We start from the raw sequence: 18,233 nt of genomic DNA on the forward strand, positions 1-18,233 counted from the left end.
TGAGGGTCTCCTGAGCCTTCACCTCAACTCCGCATGTAGGGGCTGGTGGGAGTGGGTGATTTACGGGCACGGACTCAGGGCCACCCTGGGTATTGATGCCTTTTCCTCAGAGGACTCATGGGAAGCTCCAGTGTTGACAGTTTACCATAGTTTGGAAAAAAAGGTAGTGCTCCATATTGCTGGAATTTTGATGTTGCTGCTTCTTGTCTTAGGATGCTGTAACTTTATTAGGAATTCCAGTCTTTTTACAAAGAATTTTTCTGCGTCACCTTTTTTTTGCATCTGTGTTGCCATTCCCCATCTTTATTTTTATTTGATGTGTCCTTTTAGCGTTCACAGTTTGCATCAGATAAGTATTTCACACTCCATTGCTACATTACACTCTCTTAATCATGGGTTAGGAGACTTTGTAAATTTGATATCTCTTTTTTGTGATCATCTTGTCGCAGTTTTTTCCTTAATAACAGTGCTCGTCCTTGTACCCCTGAATCATGCACGAGGGAGAGTATATGTGTTGTATTAACTTTGAGAAAAATGAGATTAATGAAAAGGACGTATGCGTATCTTTACATTCCTCTGTTCGCTCTTCTTTCTTCAGGGCAGTCAGTGGTGGCTCATTGAAGGTAGCATAGAGTTCTTTTTAAAGTCAGTGCTGTTTTTCTGCTGTTTCATCTCTAGGCCAGTAGCTAATCTGAAGTGGGTCCTCAGGTTTCTGACTGTTTCTGATGCTCCCGAAGGTTTGTTTTCCTTCCTGCCCTTATATCCCCAGCTGACTATCCAGGAATGGAGTTGGGCTTGCTCTTTGTATGTACTGCACTGCTGTTTAGAACTGGTGATTACGTGAAATCCGGTTGAGTTTTGGTGGTTGTCACTGGCCCTGGCTCCTTGGTCTTGGACCAAGAGTCAACACATGCTTTAAATTCCCACTTCTAGAGAAGACACCAAATACACCCAGTTGCTAAACAGCAGTATCATGTGAAGGAAGAGACCTGGGCCCAAGTGGCCTGGACTGTCGTTTACACTCTGCCCATGGCACGATGGTAATTCAGTCCCTTGAGAATTGGATTCGGTTCTCTCAGATCTCACGGATCATGGTACAGTGTGTCTTCACGAGGACATTCTTAGCACTCGGGGCAGGACTGTGCTTGTTACTGCAGGACATTTAACATCCTTGGCCCCTGCTGCGGAATCCTAATAGCCACTGCCCCCTTCCCCACCCATCATACTGAAAACCTCGGAAGCCCCCAGGCATTTCCCAACACCCCTTGGTGAGAACCACTCCAATTTTGAAGTAAAGGAATAACCTGCAGAGAGAATTTAAAATTCAGATCTGGTAGCATTCGTTTGGTAAACTCATCACTACTTCTCAGACGTATAATAAATAGCAGTTTCATCTGAAGATAAGATTACGGGTTTGTGGCAACAGGAGAGTAATAGATAGGAAACTCCTTGGAAAATAGAGTGATAGAGATTGGTTTTAAAGTCTTTCCCCCCGCCCCGCCCCAGGGACATAGAACCTGTAAGCAGTCCTGCTACTGAACCCATTTCTACTTGCTACAGCATTGCTGGGATTTCAGTTCCTCAGCCAGAAATGGGAGCTCCAGAAATAGGGGGTGAATATTGTAAAAGTAGATGGATTAGTATATGGAGCCACTGTGGCTTGCCAACACAAGCTATGATTTTAGTAATTTGAACTAGCTTAGTAATCAAATCCCCTAACCTTTTCACAGCCTTTCACGCCACGACTGCGGTGTAATCGCAGCTCAGCAGGTTTGCTTTTAAATAGCACCCTCTTTATTTATTGCCTGCATTGTTGCTGAATGAAACCCAGTGTGAATTTCCCATTGCCCCTTTCGACCAGATACTCGTGACTCACTGATTTTCAAATTTCAATTTGTTAAAACAACGTTTTGTCACGGCTGCTGTCATGAAAATCCTGAAGGTAGCAACAGAGAGTTCCATCAGCCGTCACCACCCTTCCTCACTCAGCGCGGATGTCCTGACACGGCTGCGATATCCCTGCTAAACAAAGGCCCATCCGCAGCGCTGACTGTGGAGCACACGCTCTGAATATGTGTTTATTCTGACAAAAGGTGGAGGGATGGGCAGAAACGGGAAGATAATTTTCGGCTTAAAACCTGTGTTGAGTTACTTTGGGGGCTGCTTTGTTTTTGTTTGTTTTTTTTTTTTAAAGAGAGAACAGCTATTCTTAGATTTGAGCATTATCATAAAAGAAAGAAAAACTGGTCAGACAGGTTGAGAGGGATGAAAACGGACGTCTTCCCTCTGCACCCCGTGCACGAACCAGAAGCTTCTCCTTTGTATACATTGATAGAGGAACCTTCCCTTTGCTTCCCCAGGCTGGTACTAGTGGTTAAGAACCCACCTGCCAGTGCAGGAGATGCGGGTTCGATCGCTAGGTCGGGAAGATCCCCTGGAGAAGGAAATGGCAACTGGCCCCAGTATTCTTGCCTGGAGAATCCCATGGACTGAGGAGCCTGGTGGGCTACAGTCCACAGGGTCGCAGAGTCGGACACACACACACACACACTCACACACACACACACACTCTTTGAGTCTATTAATAAAACAGGGCCTCTTGCACTCACGAATCACGGAGGCAGGGTGCCAGCCTGCTGTCGGCAATCAAGTCAGATACGTCAAATGCGCATCTCTTAGTCCCCACCGGGATGGGGGGGCTGTGGATCTCGGGGAGACCCCTAGGGAGGTGAGAAGAGATTACACGGGGCTTCAGTGTGTCTGTTTCTTCTGCTGAAGAAGCAGCTCAAAGCATGTGTGTGAGAACACATTTATGTCTTTTACAGGACAAAGCATCGGCTTATTTCCGTAACGAGAAAGGTTATACCTTAATTAAGTTTTAGGCTTGTTTTCTTTTCTACCCAGGTCTAAACCAATAAAAGTCACTGTAGTCCAGGCCTGGTGGTTGCTCCCTTCCAGGCTGGAAAAAGCACCACTGTCTTTTCAACCAGTCAGCATGCCCTTACTGTATCTGTTTTTAATAAGTCCACTAAGAAATTGCTGGTAGGGGAGACATGTGGGATCCTAGTTCCCCAACCAGGGATCGAACCCGTGCCCCTTCCCTTGGAAGGCGAAGCCTTAACCACTGGACTGCTAGGGAACTCCCCAAAACCTTTTTTTTCTTTTTTTTTTTTAATGTTGATTTTTGCCTTCTGTTTAAAGGGCCTTTCAACTGTATCTGAGGGAAGCAGTTGTGAAATACTGATGTGACTGTGAAGGCGGGCTCCTCCTGTGCCGAGGCAACGGAGAACAGCCCAGTTCTTGTCGTGGGTTTCACTCTTTCGTATTCACCTTGTCCGGGACCTCGCTAGGATTCCGGCTGACTTGTCCCTCCGGTTGTCCCGGCTCACACGGGGCCTGGCTGTTTTCCTGCCCTGCCAGCTGCGCCCTCTGTCGGTCAGGGGAGTCCGTGGGAGGGCGACTCCGCAGGGCCCCCTAGGCTGAGCCCGCAGAGCCTGATGGATGGCAGCTGCTACCAGTGTTTTGATTTTTGTTAGTATAATAGAATCACGTGACCCGCCCCCCCCACACAGGTGCCTCCAGCCCTCACATTCTCTGAGTTCCAGGTTCCGTGCCAGGCCATTGTAGCAGACCTGGGAAACGCAGTTTATTTTATTCTTCATGCTTCTCCCCCATCCCCAGTTGGTCACTTTTGTTTAATTGCAGTTGTTTTTTTGTTTGTCTATTTATCTTCTTTCAATCAGCAGCTCTTTACCAGAAGAGCTGGGTGTCTTTCACAGTAGCCTGCATGTGTAATTCCAAGCATGGAGCATCCAGAAGCCCCAGCCTTGTGATCCCAGCCTCAGACTTTCTCTGAATCCAGCATCATCCAGGGCTGTGGGGGGCCCGGGGTTCCCCATGGTGGGGACATTACTTGGGCCAGCTCACAGTTAGCCTTGTGAGCTGTTTGGTGGAATTCACCATTCTAAGGTTTTCCTCTTTGCATGACAAAACAGTCACAGATGTTTACCAGATGATCAGCTTTTTGGACCTTCTAAATCCCAAAGCTGCTTGTATATCTACTTAAACTGTAGGTGTTCCAGTATGCTATAGAATACTAGAGTTTTTTTTAGGCCTCTAATTATCCGTTTAAAAGGTTCAAGATCAATTTCCATCAAAAACTGCTAATATGATCTATTGCTTCTATTAACAGTTTGCTTATGGCTGACAGAAAGCACAGGTTGATTTGTGTACGTGTGATTTTTGTTGTTGTTGTTCTTGCCAGCCCCCTAAATCTGTCACTTTGTTATTACCTGGTGATACTAAGGGTTTATACTGTTCATTTGGGAGAAACATTTTAATTTTTAAATTTAAATTTTTTAAATTTTTAAAAATTTTTAAATTTTTATTTTTTAAATTTTTAAAAATTTTTAAATTTTTAAATTTTTAAAGCTTTGTCGAGGTATCGTGCACATCCCATACAATTCACCCGTTTAAAATATACCTCGGAATGATGTTTAGAGCATCACACACATGTGCACCCATCACCATCATCAGTTGTAGGACATTTCCATCCCGCCAAAGGAAACCCCATGCCCATTAGCAGTCACACTCCATAACCCAGGAGATGTTTAATACAGTCTTGGTATATAAGCATATGTAACTTCGTATCTCCAGCAAAAAGTGAGGTTTATTATTTTCCCAGTTTTATACCAACTATTTCATTTTCTTGCTGACTTGGGAACATGCTGAGGCAGAAAACCTTTTAGTAATTTTAAGAGCAACAAAGGCTTTAACATTATTGAAATACAGGGTTGTTTTGGTTTTTTTTAAGATTTTAGGATGACTTTTTGTTTTTCTATTAGGCTTATTTGGTTAATAATGTTATCGTTTTGTTTTCTAGTCTTTTGAGTTTAAAAGATTATCATTTTGTTTGTTTTCTAATCTTTTGAGTTTAAAATAGGGATTCCCTAGCTTGCCCTGCATTTTTAATTGGGTCTGTATAAGTGAAGGGGCAGCTGCTAGACTCAAAACCAGAACCTCTGGGCAAGTTCTTATTCTCTGAGACTCAGTTTCCTTGTCTAAGGGAGCAGAGATTATGTGCCCAACCTCCTAGCAAGGTGGCTGCAGGATCGTACATCTGACTGCTCTTGGTAAATTACAAAGCATGACCCAAGATGTCAGGGCATGTATTTTTCTTTCAGTGGTTCTCTGTGGTATCTGATAAAGCGTATCCCTTAAGAAAAGTATTTTGTGAACTTTTAAGATCTAATTTGTAGAACTTGGTCAAGAATCCCAGTGAAGTTCTTTCATAGGGATGTGACTTGATAAGATGTTGCCAGCTTACCTGGCAGGACATGGGGCAGGACATGCCTGGGCTGTCAGACAAGATTTCAAACTCTCAGCTTTAGCTGAAGAGAGGGTGGAAGGGAGCAACAGCAGACTCAAGTGCTGATGGAGAGGCTGTTGTTAACAGGCTAGCTGCGCTCATGCCAGGGCTCAGGGTCCATAGGGAGCCCCTCCCTGTGGACTAGGCCTCGTCTTCACCAGCATCCTCCACTCTGGTTTCCATGGTAACATCACTGCTGGAACCCTCTCCCTCTTCATCTGCTCCGCATCTTGGGAAAACCTTTTACTTAAACATTCTTACTCTCCTCCTTTCATCGAGGACAAGGAGGAAGAGTGAAATCGTTTAGGAGAGCTGGGGAGTCAGGCTTCCTACACTGAGGTGGGATCCTACACTGAGGTGGGATCCTCCCCTCCCCCACGCAGCAGGAGTGCATCCCCGAGTACAGGCAACCTGGTTACTGGGCAGCACACACCTCCCGAAGGGGAGGACCAGTACTGCTCAGTCAGTCACTCCTAACATCTTCTGCCTTTTGCATTTCTCTTTCAGGAAGATCCACGCCTGAAATTTCCAGTACACATGCGGTCAAAGGCATCCTTAAACCCCAATGACCTTGGCCCTCTTCCTGTGAGTACACTGGAGACCCGCAGACCAGTCTGAAAGTGTTTACTGAGTCATGGGCTCAGTACTGATAGGGAAGCCCTGTGATCTTCTCCTTCTCCAGGTGTTTTGAGTCCCTTTGGTCTGTAAGTTCTTAATAGAGTCAGTTTACACAGTTCACAGCGCACATAGCTCTTCTGAGAGAGGTGTCGGGATGGCTGCCCTCTTGATAGTGGAAGGTACACCTTGCCGCTGGGATGTTCGAGGCTTTCTCTGCAGGTGACGAGTTAAGCAGCACACATTTATTTTGTAGCTTAGCAACCATTGATTTCCATCCATACTGCTGATTTAGTCATAGGAATAAAAATATTAAAAACTGGGAGAAAAAGGCATAAGTAATCGCAGAAGGTTTCTCTAAGTCATTTGTCCTGCGGATATTTTAAGTTTTTCTCCCTTGTCGATGACTGTTTATAAATCTAATTTTTTATCAGTTCTCTTTTGGGGCCTGAGTGAGAAACGAGCTATTCATTCCAAGTTAAATTTTGAATGATACCTTCTCCATGCTTGCTTCTTGACCCACCCCCCACCCCCCATTTTTTAAAAACCCTTACGGAGGCTGAAAGGTGGGGAGTGGTGCCCACTCCAAGACTACTTTAAAGTGGAAAGGTGCTGGGAATTTTTTTGGTGATTATTTCCCAAGAACCTTTCTATTGCCTACTGTATGGTATTATATATACAGCCAAATTTGAAGCTCGAAAGATCGGAGTGAAGTCTTTATTCATCGGGTTATACAAATGTCCCACACTCCTCAGATGTTGGGCTCCAGGGTTTAGATGGAAAGAGCCCAGAGGAGAGACTGGAGAGAGGGTTTAGAAGGTGAGGGCACAGTCCAGATAATGAAAGCACACCGGACTGACCTCGGAAAAATTATCCAGATCTGTTGGTTCCTGAGTCCTGAGAGTTCACAACAGAGAATTACTACATTAGATTGTTCAACCACCTGATGACATGGACATAGCCTCCATCTCTCACATCTTATATCAACCTTCCCCCTCCCTTTAGTACTCAGTAAATATACATTTAATTAAAGGAACTGTTCAACCCCAGGCTCAACTGTCTCAGAGTATGCTGGAGTTTCCCTTTGAAGCTTTTGAGATAAGAACCCCTGTTCCCTGTTCATCCTCCAGCGAGTGCAGCTGAGACTGTAGAACGTGCGCTGAAGTGTGTTGCTGGCTGTTGTCACCAGTTCATTTGAAATGTTTCCATTTCGTTTATTCTTTATAGCAAAATGTACCCCCTGGGGAGAAGGTGTGTAGGGTCTCTAAATTTTGCCTTTGATTTTGGAACTGCTGGCTATTGTTTGTCTTCTCTGTCTTTCTTCCCTGATACCAGCCTGGCTGGGAAGAAAGGATCCACTTGGATGGCCGGACGTTTTACATTGACCACAGTAAGTAGGCGCTGTTACGGGCACGTAGGTGGGGACGAGGGTAACTCAGATGTGGCTGTGAAAGCTGTATCATCTTACTCTTCATCTAGGCAGCCAGGTGTTATGTGGCGAGGACGATGCCAGAGACTCAGTGCCCTCGTACGGTACTGTCCATGCCCCACCTTCGCTTGAAGCAGCCATCCCAGTTTGACCTTGTGACCTATTAACTTTTTTTTTTTTTAGTTGCAAAATTTTTTTTTTCTGATTGACGACCCCTTGACTTTTGCGCTTTTAATAAATATACTCTGGTAATAGAAAATAAGATGAGAAGTAATGATCAGGTCAGAAATCTATGGAATGAGGAGTGCTTGAAGCAGCCGTCACATTTTTTAAAACTCTGCCTTCAGGGGTCTCATGGCAAGATGCCGCTCTGACTTATTTTCTATTCACAGCATGTTTCCCTGCTCCCAGCACACTAATACATACGCAGTTCTTTTCTTGAAATTGTAGTACATTTGCTGCCGACATTTGCTCCAGCTCCTGTGAATAAACGTGTGATGTCTTGTGCCAACTAAAAGTTAAACTAATAAAGATTTGCTTTTAGGCATTAGTTTTGTGGGGTTTTTTTTCTCCCCCTATTGGAGTGTTTCTCCATGGGATCATATTAGTATATCCCTTAAACCTTCTGAAAAATGTATGTTAAAAAGAAGTCTTCAAGTAGATTTAAAGTTCATGTACACGTGTGATCTGATAGTATTTTGATCTTTGTTTTCATTTGGTTCGTAAATGTGAGCATTACATCTACACCAGGTTGCCTAGCCTCACATTTTCTTCAGTTCAGTCGCTCAGTTGTGTCTGACTATTTGTGACCCCAGGGACTGCAGCATGCCAGGCTTCCCTGTCCATCACCAACTCCCGGAGCTTGCTCAAACTCATGTCCATCAAGTCGGTGATGCCATCCAACCATCTCATCCTCTGTTGTCCCCTTCTCCTGCCTTCAATCTTTCCCAGCATCAGGATCTTTTCCAATGAGTCAGTTGTTTGCATCAGGTGGCCAAAGTATTGGAGCTTCAGCTTTAGCATTAGTCCTTCTGATGAATATTCAGGGTTGGTTTCCTTTAGGATTGACTGGTTACATCTCCTTGCAGTCCAAGGGACTCTCAAGTGTCTTCTCCAACACCACAGTTCAAAAGCATCAATTCTTCGATGCTCAGCTTTCTTTATAGTCCAACTCTAACATCCATACATGACTACTGGAAAAACCACAGCCTTGACTAGACAGCCCTTTATCGGCAAAGTAATGTCTCTGCTTTTTAATATGCTGTCTAGGTTGGTCATAGCTTTTCTTCCAAGGAGCAAGCATCTTTTAATTGCAGGCTTGAAATTGCAGTGAATCTGCAGTGATTTTTGAGCCCAAGAAAAATGAAAGTCTGTCATTGTTTCCCCATCTATTTGCCATGAAGTGATTGGACTGGATGCCATGATCTTAGTTTTCTGACTGTTGAGTTTTAAGCCAGCTTTTTCACTCTCCTCTTTCACTTTCATCAAGTTTCTCACATTTTCTGACCTCACTGCACTGGTCAGCTAAGCGCCTTGCTGAGCTGACCGGGAGGTCTGGCCTGGGTCCCCCTGCAGGTGGAGCCTGTCACTGCCTCAAATCCCAGGTCCTCTCCCCGGGTTCCTAAGCCACCTGTGCACCGTAGAGAGAACTTTGGGGCACAGAGTTTGATGGGTTTTTATCAATCCAATTAAGCAAGAAGCCCAGCAATTCAGAATTCAATCAGAATAGTACAAGTCCTGGATATGTTTAGGGCTGCATGTTACCCTTGGTTAACATTAGGTAGTTGAAGGCACATAGGACTCGTTTTTGTCTTCGGCCAGTAGTGATGCTGGCTTTTGCCGCTCCCGGAGCTCTGAGGAGCGTAAAATTGCTGCCGCAAGTGCTTTAGGATGTGTGTGTCCTCCCACTTTCCCCTTAATATTCTATTTATAATTCTGCTGTTTCTTAGCATCATTTGCTTAAAATAGTCACACGCTTTTTTCCCACTAAAAACAAAAGACAGCCTTGTTTGCTGTTTTTTCATGCATTACCATTTCACTTTTCAAAGAGAGATACTAGTAATAATGACCGTTTTTTTAAAACAAAGGCTTAACCCATCACACAGCCTTGGTCTTTTGCTCAGAAAGGACCTCACACAGCATTGCGGCCGTGTTCCAGCTGGTGATCTGATGCCAGGTCAACCTGAAGAGAGCTTGTCCTGATGTCCTGCGAGGCCCCAGGAACAAGCACAGCACAATTGCAAAGTGCTGTACTGGGATACATTAGAAATAAGAAAACTCATGGCCTGGTTTTCTGGAGGCGTGGTGAAGTAAATGCTTGACAAGTGGTGACTCGGCCGGTGGTGCCAGTGCTGTTGGGAAGTTGATGCCCGTGGTTAGAAAATGGAGAGAGCTTGGCTTGAGAGGCAGCAGCCAAACAGTGCCTCCACCCTAAGGCCTGCCCCCTGCTCCTGTCTGGAGAGCATGAGGTGAGGTCACTGAGTTGTGTCCGACTCTTTGCGACCCCATGGACTGTAGCCCACCAGACTCCTCCATCCATGGGATTTTCCAGGCAAGAATACTGGAGTGGGTTGCCATTTCCTTCTCCAAGGAATCTTCCCGACCCAGGAATCGAACCTGGGTTTCCTGCATTGCAGGCAGATGCTTTACTGGCTGAGCCACCAGGGAAGCCCCTGGTTTGGAGAGGGTAGTCCCTTGCTAAATGCCTGGGCGGTTCCTAATTCTTAATCAGTCCCTCCAAGCTCCTCTCCAACATTCCCGGTTCCTCTCCAGACCACACAGCACTTGGGAGCCGCCTCCTCTTAACTCCCGGGACTCAGGTGATAGGATATAGACCACAGACGGAGCCTGGCTGGCCTGAGCTGTGCCAATATGATACTTGCAGCACTACTGGTAAAGAACCTGCCTGCCAGTGCTGGAGATGCAAGAGGCGGGGCTCAGTCCCTGGGTGAGAAGGTCCCCTGGAGTAGGAAATGGCAACCCACTCCAGTATTCTTGCCTGGAGAATTCCGTGGACAAAGGAGCCTGGCGGGCTACAGTCCATGGGGTTACAAATTGTCAGCACAACTTAAGCGACTTGGCACGCGCACATGTTAGCTGGTAATGTAACATTTCTGCCATTTCTCCCTAATTTGTCAAGGTTTATTCAATGGGAAGTAATAAAGAGGTACATATCATTTAAACAGAGCTCCATTCATTGCCTTTCTGGAAAAAATAAAGTCTAATCTGAAAAATGCAGCATACCTATTTTTCTTTTGTGACACTTGATCAGGTACAAAGAACCAATATGGATTGAATTACCTGGAATTACCTTACCTTCCAAATCAGTTTCTCCTTCTAAACACTTTTCCCGAATCTTAGTTCCAGCAAAATTTAGCATCTCACTTTGTTCTGCTGCTGCCCGCAGGACAGAGACCAGGCCATCCCCGCTGCGCCGCGTGGCTGTGAGAGCAGGCGTCTTGTGAGGTGCTCAGAGTCATCCGTCTTCCGCTTTGCTGGGACTCGTGACTGTGCACTGACTGTAGGAGACGGCAGTGCACTTGTCTGCTAATTCTTTAGGTTTTTTATTTTCGGCTTCATAAATTCTTGAGAAGTGAGACATATTTAAGATTAAAAATCTTAAAGATGTAATTTCAGAAGAGCATGAATGCTCAATACTAATGTCTTCAGAGTCCTTGATTGATTTGGCTGACATTTATCAGATTGGGCTTCCTGGCTGCTCAGATAGTGAAGAATCTGCCTGCAATGCAGGAGATCTGGGTTCAGTCCCTGGGTCAGGAAGATCCTCTGGAGAAGGGAATGGCTACTCACTCCAGTGTTCTTGCCAGGAGAACTCCATGGACAGAGGGGCTCTGGCGGGCTACACCGTCCGTGGGGTCACACAGAGTCGGACACGGCTGAGGAACTGACGCTTTCACTTGATCAGTTTGTATGTTTCGAGCCTGGTGTAAAAGGTTAAGGGAAGGTCTTAACTGAGCCCTACGTCTCTCAGGAATTGTACGGTTCTTCTTAAAGACCTGAGGTGTCCAGGTGCTGAGTAGGTGGCCACCGGCAGCTTGTATATCAACACAGAGCTAGAGAGTAAGATTCCAGGGGTGCTCTCGATCTAGTTTCAGTCGTACCACACCCATTGGTGGTGGTGGTGGTGGTTTAGTCAGTAAGTCGTGTCTGACTCTTGTGACCCTATAGGCTGTAGCCTGCCAGGCTCCTCTGTCCATGAGATTCTCCAGGCAAGAATACTGGAGTAGATTGCCATTCCCTTCTCCCGGGTGGGTATTTTCCTGACCCAGGGATCGGACCCAGGGATCGAACCCAGGTCTCCTGCATTGCAGGCAGATTCTTTACCATCTATACCACCAGGGAAGCCGTACCAAACCCGTTAATAGTATCTAAATGGACTAAGTCTCATTCTTCTACTTCATTCTTGCCCCTTGATTTGAAATACTATGGCTCAAAGACAAAAAGCAAGTTTAGGTTCAAACGTTTCAGGACCAAATGGGTAACTGGCCACCAACATTCTTATGTTGATAATTCCTAAGTGCAAAATTGATGATTATGATAACCATACAGAACCGTGTGTAGTTCTGAAAGCTTAGACTGTTTTAAAAAGGAGTTTGTTTTCACCATCCACTTCATTTGGTCATTTAAAAAACCCCAAGCTCCTGCTGCGTACTGGGAAATGCATTCAGCGGTGGAGAGGGAGCTGCAGAGATGAGCAGCACGCGGACCCTGTCCGCCTTGGGCTCAGCTCGAGTAGGTTGGGAGTGCCAGGAGGTATTTAAGTGCTGCCTTAGGGGAGTGAGCCTGTTCTTCTGTCCAAGTGCTGGGCTCCAGGTGGGGAGGGAGGCTGCAAGAGAAGGACCTTGTGGAATGGGTGACTTTTCCAGTGGATCCAAAATAATGAGTGCGGTTTAGTCGGGCATGCCCAACAAAGAGAGGTTTCAGGAGGGAGAAAGTGGGTGGCACCGTGATTAGAGAAGCACAGTGGGCTTGCAAGCCGCCACCGTGCAACGAGCCAGCCTGACACAGGGTCAAGTTCAGCAGGAGCCTGCCAGGTGTCAGGACTTGGGTCCCTTCCGCAGCCAGACCGGAGCACCGGAGGGACTATCCAGAAGGGACTGACATGGTCAAATTTGTTCTCTAGAAAGAGTCTCTTGGCAAAGCTGTAAAGGAAGTTCTGAACAGAGGTGAGTGAGCCTAGACCAGGGAAACCTCGAGAGAAGTGCACGGAGAGGCAAGTGCTCCACAGAGAAGCCTTTTCAGCGAGAGGTGGGAACAGTGGTGACCACCGTGGTGAAAGGTTGAGGGGAGGACAGGGGGGTGGCAGGTTCGGATTTGCACCAGGAATGGATCGTGATGCTGTTAGCAAGGAAGACAAGGTTCTGTGAACCGCTTTGGTGTTGGAAGATTATGGCTTCGACTCTGGCAGAGTTGGGTTTGAGGTGTTACTCATGGGAAATCCAGATGCAGGTGTCAAGGATGACAGCTCAGTGTTGCCATCTGGACAGAGCGGGAGTTGTCATATGTAGGTAGCAGTTCATTATTTTCTGCTTTGATAATGGTGCCCAGTCTACATATGGTCCCAGGCAGTTTTTACTCAGCTGTATTTCTCCTTTGTTTGGTTTTCTTTTTTCTTGTTCTGCATCACAGTAGCACCTCTTACTTTCTGAAAACTTCTGTTTTCAAAGTAAGGAACCCAAAAATGCCTTTTACTTCCATCAGCATTCTCTAAAACATTTAAATATTTCATGTAACTTTCCTACCGAATTGTTAGAATCTGCAATTGTCATGTGCTTTGGTGGTTTTATTTTAATACTTTACCACTGCTCTGGTTACCATACTAGACTTCAAAGAATTCCCGGGATAGTCACCGAAACCAAATATTTTAGTTATTCTTATCGGTCCACTTACTACGTATACCAGAAATAGCATATTCTTCTCAAACCAGTAATTTCCCTTTTTTAAAGCCAACTTAGATTTCCTAAAACTCCCCTGGCTCCCCTCCCCATATCCTTCATGTGAGTCCATCCCTGCCTGCCCCCCCAACACACACAGCGATCCATAAAGTCATTTTAGTTAATATTTGCTAAGTTGCTTCAGTCGTGTCCGACTCTTTGCGACTCCATGGACCGTAGTGCGCCGAGAGGCTCCTCTGTTCGTGGGATTCTCCAGGTGAGAATAGTGCAGCGAGTTGCCATCTCCTTCTCTAAGGAATCTTCCCCACCCAGGGATTGAACCTGGGCCTCCTGCATTGCAGACAGCTTCTTTACCAACTGAGCCAAACGCACCGTCACAAATCCCGAGTGAGTGGGTAGCTGTTTGTTTCCCCCTTTACCACTGAAACAGTGGTATAGGTGCCATCGACCAGTCTCGCTGACACTGACTCATTTGGAAGAAAGAACCACTTCTCTCCAGCTTGGCCAGAAGGGAATCTTTTCTCTGGCATCCCCCTCTGCTGTATTTAATTCTCATTTTTTCAGCTTGCCTTAGCTGTTTTGATTTTTTTGTGCATCGGAGTGAAACATGTAATGGATTATTCATTTGTTCAGGATTTTTCATCAAAAGCAGTGTGCAGCACCATAAATAAAGGGAATAGAGAAAAAATCATGTCTCCATGTTAACTTTGGGGGGACTAAGAATTTTTATGCCTTTTTAAAAATTAAATGAAAATCAAGATCAAGTTATAAATCCTTGAAGAAACAGGGGTTTATAATTGAAATTCCAGCAGATTGTTTGCCAGAAAGTGTGAATAAATGGCTGTACTTTAGTTGTGCATTTTTGATTGGTTGTTTTTAACTAGCCAGTATCAGAGGGGCCTATTGTTCTGTTCTAACCCTGAAATACTAAGCTGTTTATCTTTGGGGGTCAGGATGGGGAACTGGGCAGCTTTTGGAAAATCCAGAAATAATTCTTTCTAAAACATTTTTTTAACGTGAAATAGATTTGAACTAATAAGCCTTTTTATTTCTTTTCAATATTTTCAGATAGCAAAATTACTCAGTGGGAAGACCCAAGACTGCAGAACCCAGCTATTACTGGTCCGGTCAGTATTCTAAAGTTCTGACTCTTCAGTGTATTTTGGTTGCATCTAAGCACATATTTCTTGTGTATTCCTGCCTCCCTCGGTACCAAGGGCCTGACTGGTGTCCTTGGGAAATTTAACATCACTCCCATCTCCTCCTTCCTGGAATTTCTGGGTGAGACATTGATTGCTGCATTTGCCTGTTCATAGAGCTTTCAATGTAAAGGAAGAGAACATGACTTGCTAGCGGTAACAAAACTAAGCATTTTCTTTTGTGTTTTATAGGAGGGTAGATTAAAATACAACAACCAAAATGTCCTCCCTTCCTTTTTATATGAAGCAAAACCTGGTCCTGGATTTGTAGAGTTTTGACATTTCTTGAGGCCACAGGTAGTATATGCATGCTAACAAATTTAAATTGGATTCTGAATCTCTTCCGGCTCTAAAAATCTGCAGAGATTTGGTGAGATTGTAACTGAGCTCCAGAGCTGGTAGAGTTAAGAATCCTTACCTCTGCTGACCCACTAATAGCCCCCTCACGTATGTTCATCAGGCAGATAGTCTGCCTGTCATTCAGCAGTTAAAAAGTACCTGTTCAGACACCTGGGCGGAGCCTGGAATAGGCCACAGTGGTCACAGAGAATGCACCAGTCTTCTGTCAGTGGTTACATACGTACAGGGAGGGACTGTTGAAATTGTAGGAACCATGCTGGAGTCAGCAGAAGATTACAAACTGGAGGATCTTTTAAAAACTAGAAGAGCTAAAGGAAGTAAAGTTTGTTACATTGAGTGCTGAGCTAAGAGACCAAGAGGTGTATTTCAAATACCAGTTTTGAGGACGTCACTGGTAGCCAGTTGTTTAAGGATTCACCTTCAGTACGGAGGGTGCAGGGTCAGCCCGTGGTTGGGGAGCTGAGATCCCATGTGGCTTCGAGACCAAACAACCAAAACATATAACAAATTCAATAAAAACTTTTTAAATGGTCCACATCAAAAAAATCTTTTTAATACTAATTTTGTGACTTTAATCTGATTCATTCCAAATCATGTTTTGAATTCTATGTCCATTTGAAAACTTAGATGATAATACAGGGCAAATGCACCTTGATGCCTGACTTCCCTTTAGCTACTTGTTGGATTTGTTCAGCTGCTTTGCTGCTGGTTAATGCAAAATGCCTAATAATACCTGTGTCAAAACAGACATCAGCTACTCTTCATGTAGTTTAACAAATACCTGCCTTACTGCCATGGTTCCTTTTGATATATTCACAGTCACAATAAGTCAGAGTAGTATTTTCCCTTCTCCATCATGAGAAACAAGGAAAATTCAAGAAACGGTGCTGTTTTTCAAGCAGCAGAGGACTTTTGAATAATTCTGAAGCCTTTTCAAGTATCTATCAATTACTGATCATCCGTCTTCATGCAACTTTGTTAGTTTTTATTCATTACTATTGGAAATTATTTAGCATCATAAATCCAGATAGATTTACTATGAGGGAAGATCTTTGTTTCTTTATTTTCTAATAAAAGACATTTGTTTACTCTTTAATTATAGGTAGTGGTATCTCTCCCAGTGAGAGCATGTTTTTTTAGGTAATCATCACCTTAGTGTAGATAAGTGATTTTTGTTTTAATTCAGTTCTAAATTTTTGGGAATTTCCACAATGATTTCTTTTTGTCCTTAGCTTATAAGTTATTTAGAATAAACTTTTTAGTTTCTAAGAGTTTGGGAGGGTTTTTACCTCTTTCTTACTAATTATGGTCAGAGAATATTGTCTGGGGAATATTGTTAGATATCTGAAACTTCTTTGGAAGCTTGACCATTTTTTGTTACTGCTCTTTTTGTATTTCAAAAGAATGTATATTCTGTCTTCCCTGGGTATAGAGTTCTTTATATGCCTGTTAGATCAAGTCTGTAGTGTTCAAAGTATCCATTTCCATCATGACTTTTTTCCTGGCTTTTCAAGTGTAATCAAGTCAGTTTGGGTCAGAATCTCTCATGACGATTGTGGCTTCGTCAGTCACTGTGTTCACTCTGCTTCTCTAGTATTTGCTTAATATATCTTTTCTGTCTCTTAACTTTTCTGTCTCTTGTTACTTTCTGCTGGACTGATAGAATAGTCTTTATTTTCTCTCATTTTCTATACTTGGAAGTTGTATTCTCTATTTCTGTTCTTTTGGTGCTCACATTAAAACTTTTAACCAACATACTTGACTTAATGTCAAAATTAATCTCTGTCTCTCTTCCTGGATAATATACAACTCTGGGGAACTTTCGTGCTGTTCTCCTAAAAAGAAATAATGCAAATGAACTTACTTACAAAACAAAAGCAGACTCACAGACTTAGCGAACAAACTAAGATATAGTTAGGGAGTTTGGAATGGACATATACACACTGCTGTATTTAAAATGGATAACCAACTCGGACCTACTATATAACACAGGGAACTCTGCTCAGTGTTTTGTGGCAGACTGAAAGGGAGGAGAGGTTGGGGGGAAGTGGATTCTTGTATATGTATGGCTGAGTCCCTGTGCTATTCACCTAAAACTATCAAAGCATTGTTAATCAGCTATACCTTAATATAAAATAAAATATAAAATAAAAAAAATTTTTAAGTGCTGTTCTTCTCAGTCCCACATTCCATTGTTCAAAGGAATTTTAAAACTACTTTATCTTTAAACTTGCCAAATGAAAGTGAAAATCACTCAGTCTGTCCAACTCTTTGTGACCCCCTGGACTATACAGTCCATGGAATTCTCCAGGCCAGAATACTGGAGTGGGTAGCTGTTCCCTTCTCCAGGAGATCTTCCCAACCCAGGGATCAAACCCAGGTCTCCCACATTGCAGGCGGATTCTTTACCAGCTGAGCTACCAGGGAAGCACCAAAAACTTGCCAAATAATCGTTAACATTTTCTTTTTCTTTTTTTTTTTAACTGTCAATGTTTGTTTAATTTACTTATATGTAATCAAATTTCTTTGTCTACCCTTGGTTCTTGCATTTACTTTTTTCCAGGTTAAGTTTTCTCCTTAATGAAGTTTAACTTCTAGTTCATGATTCTAAAACTGTAGCCTATAGATCAACAGAGTCAGAACCATTCAGAAACTTATTAGAAATGCACATTTTGAGGTCCTAACCCAGACCTACTGAAAATCAGCAACTTTGGTGTGGGCCCTGCAGTCTATATTTTAACCCCACCCCCCGCCCCGCAAGGATTCTGATGCCCTCCCAAGTTTGAGAACCTCTGCTCGGTCAGCAATTTCAGTGAGAGTGTGAGAGAAGGGGCTTACCTACCTGTCTGTCAAATGATAGTTTAGCTGACTGCAGGGTTCTTGCTCAACAGTTACTTTCCTTCAGTACTTTGAAGTTGTTTTTTTCCTCTTCCAGCCTCCATAACTGATGATGAGAAGTTTGTTGTCAATCTGATTGTCATTTTTTGATGAGTAAATCTCTCTTTTCTCCAGTGATTTTTAATTTTTCTCTGTCTTTAACTTTCTACAATTTTACTATCATGAATGTAAGTGTACGTTTGTTTTTATTTATTCTACTTTGGATTTATCATGATTCTTCCTCGTGGGGATAGCATCTTTCCTTTATCTGGGAAAGTTCCCCACAGTTATTCCTTTGCACGTTGCACCTGTTCCATTTTTATTATCTGTGTCAGTAACTCATACCAGGTATTTGATTCAATTTCATATTCTGTCTTATTTCTGAGCTTGTCTATCTTCTGTCTGTCTTATTGCCATACTGCAGGCTCAGCTCTCCCAGTTAATTACCTTTTAAGCTTTTTATCATCTAC

General features: G+C 43.7%; 1 protein-coding gene across 15 annotated transcripts in view; it reads left to right on the forward strand.

Moving 5' to 3' along the window:
* Window positions 1–18,233, forward strand: part of NEDD4L (NEDD4 like E3 ubiquitin protein ligase) — a 386,984-nt gene that overhangs the window by 325,239 nt on the left and 43,512 nt on the right. For 8 of the 15 annotated variants that reach the window (XM_059881095.1, XM_059881098.1, XM_005224356.5 and 5 more), the window contains 3 exons: window positions 5,876–5,953; window positions 7,319–7,373; window positions 14,396–14,454. In XM_059881095.1, the coding sequence (XP_059737078.1) occupies window positions 5,876–5,953; window positions 7,319–7,373; window positions 14,396–14,454 (192 nt within the window). Of the gene's footprint in view, window positions 1–5,875; window positions 5,954–7,318; window positions 7,374–7,462; window positions 7,517–14,395; window positions 14,455–18,233 lie in introns of all 15 variants that reach the window. The other 7 variants (XM_059881094.1, XM_059881096.1, XM_005224354.5 and 4 more) reach the window with 1 other exon arrangement.

This window comes from Bos taurus, chromosome 24, assembly GCF_002263795.3.
Source record: "Bos taurus isolate L1 Dominette 01449 registration number 42190680 breed Hereford chromosome 24, ARS-UCD2.0, whole genome shotgun sequence".
Classification (NCBI taxonomy): Eukaryota; Metazoa; Chordata; class Mammalia; order Artiodactyla; family Bovidae; genus Bos; species Bos taurus.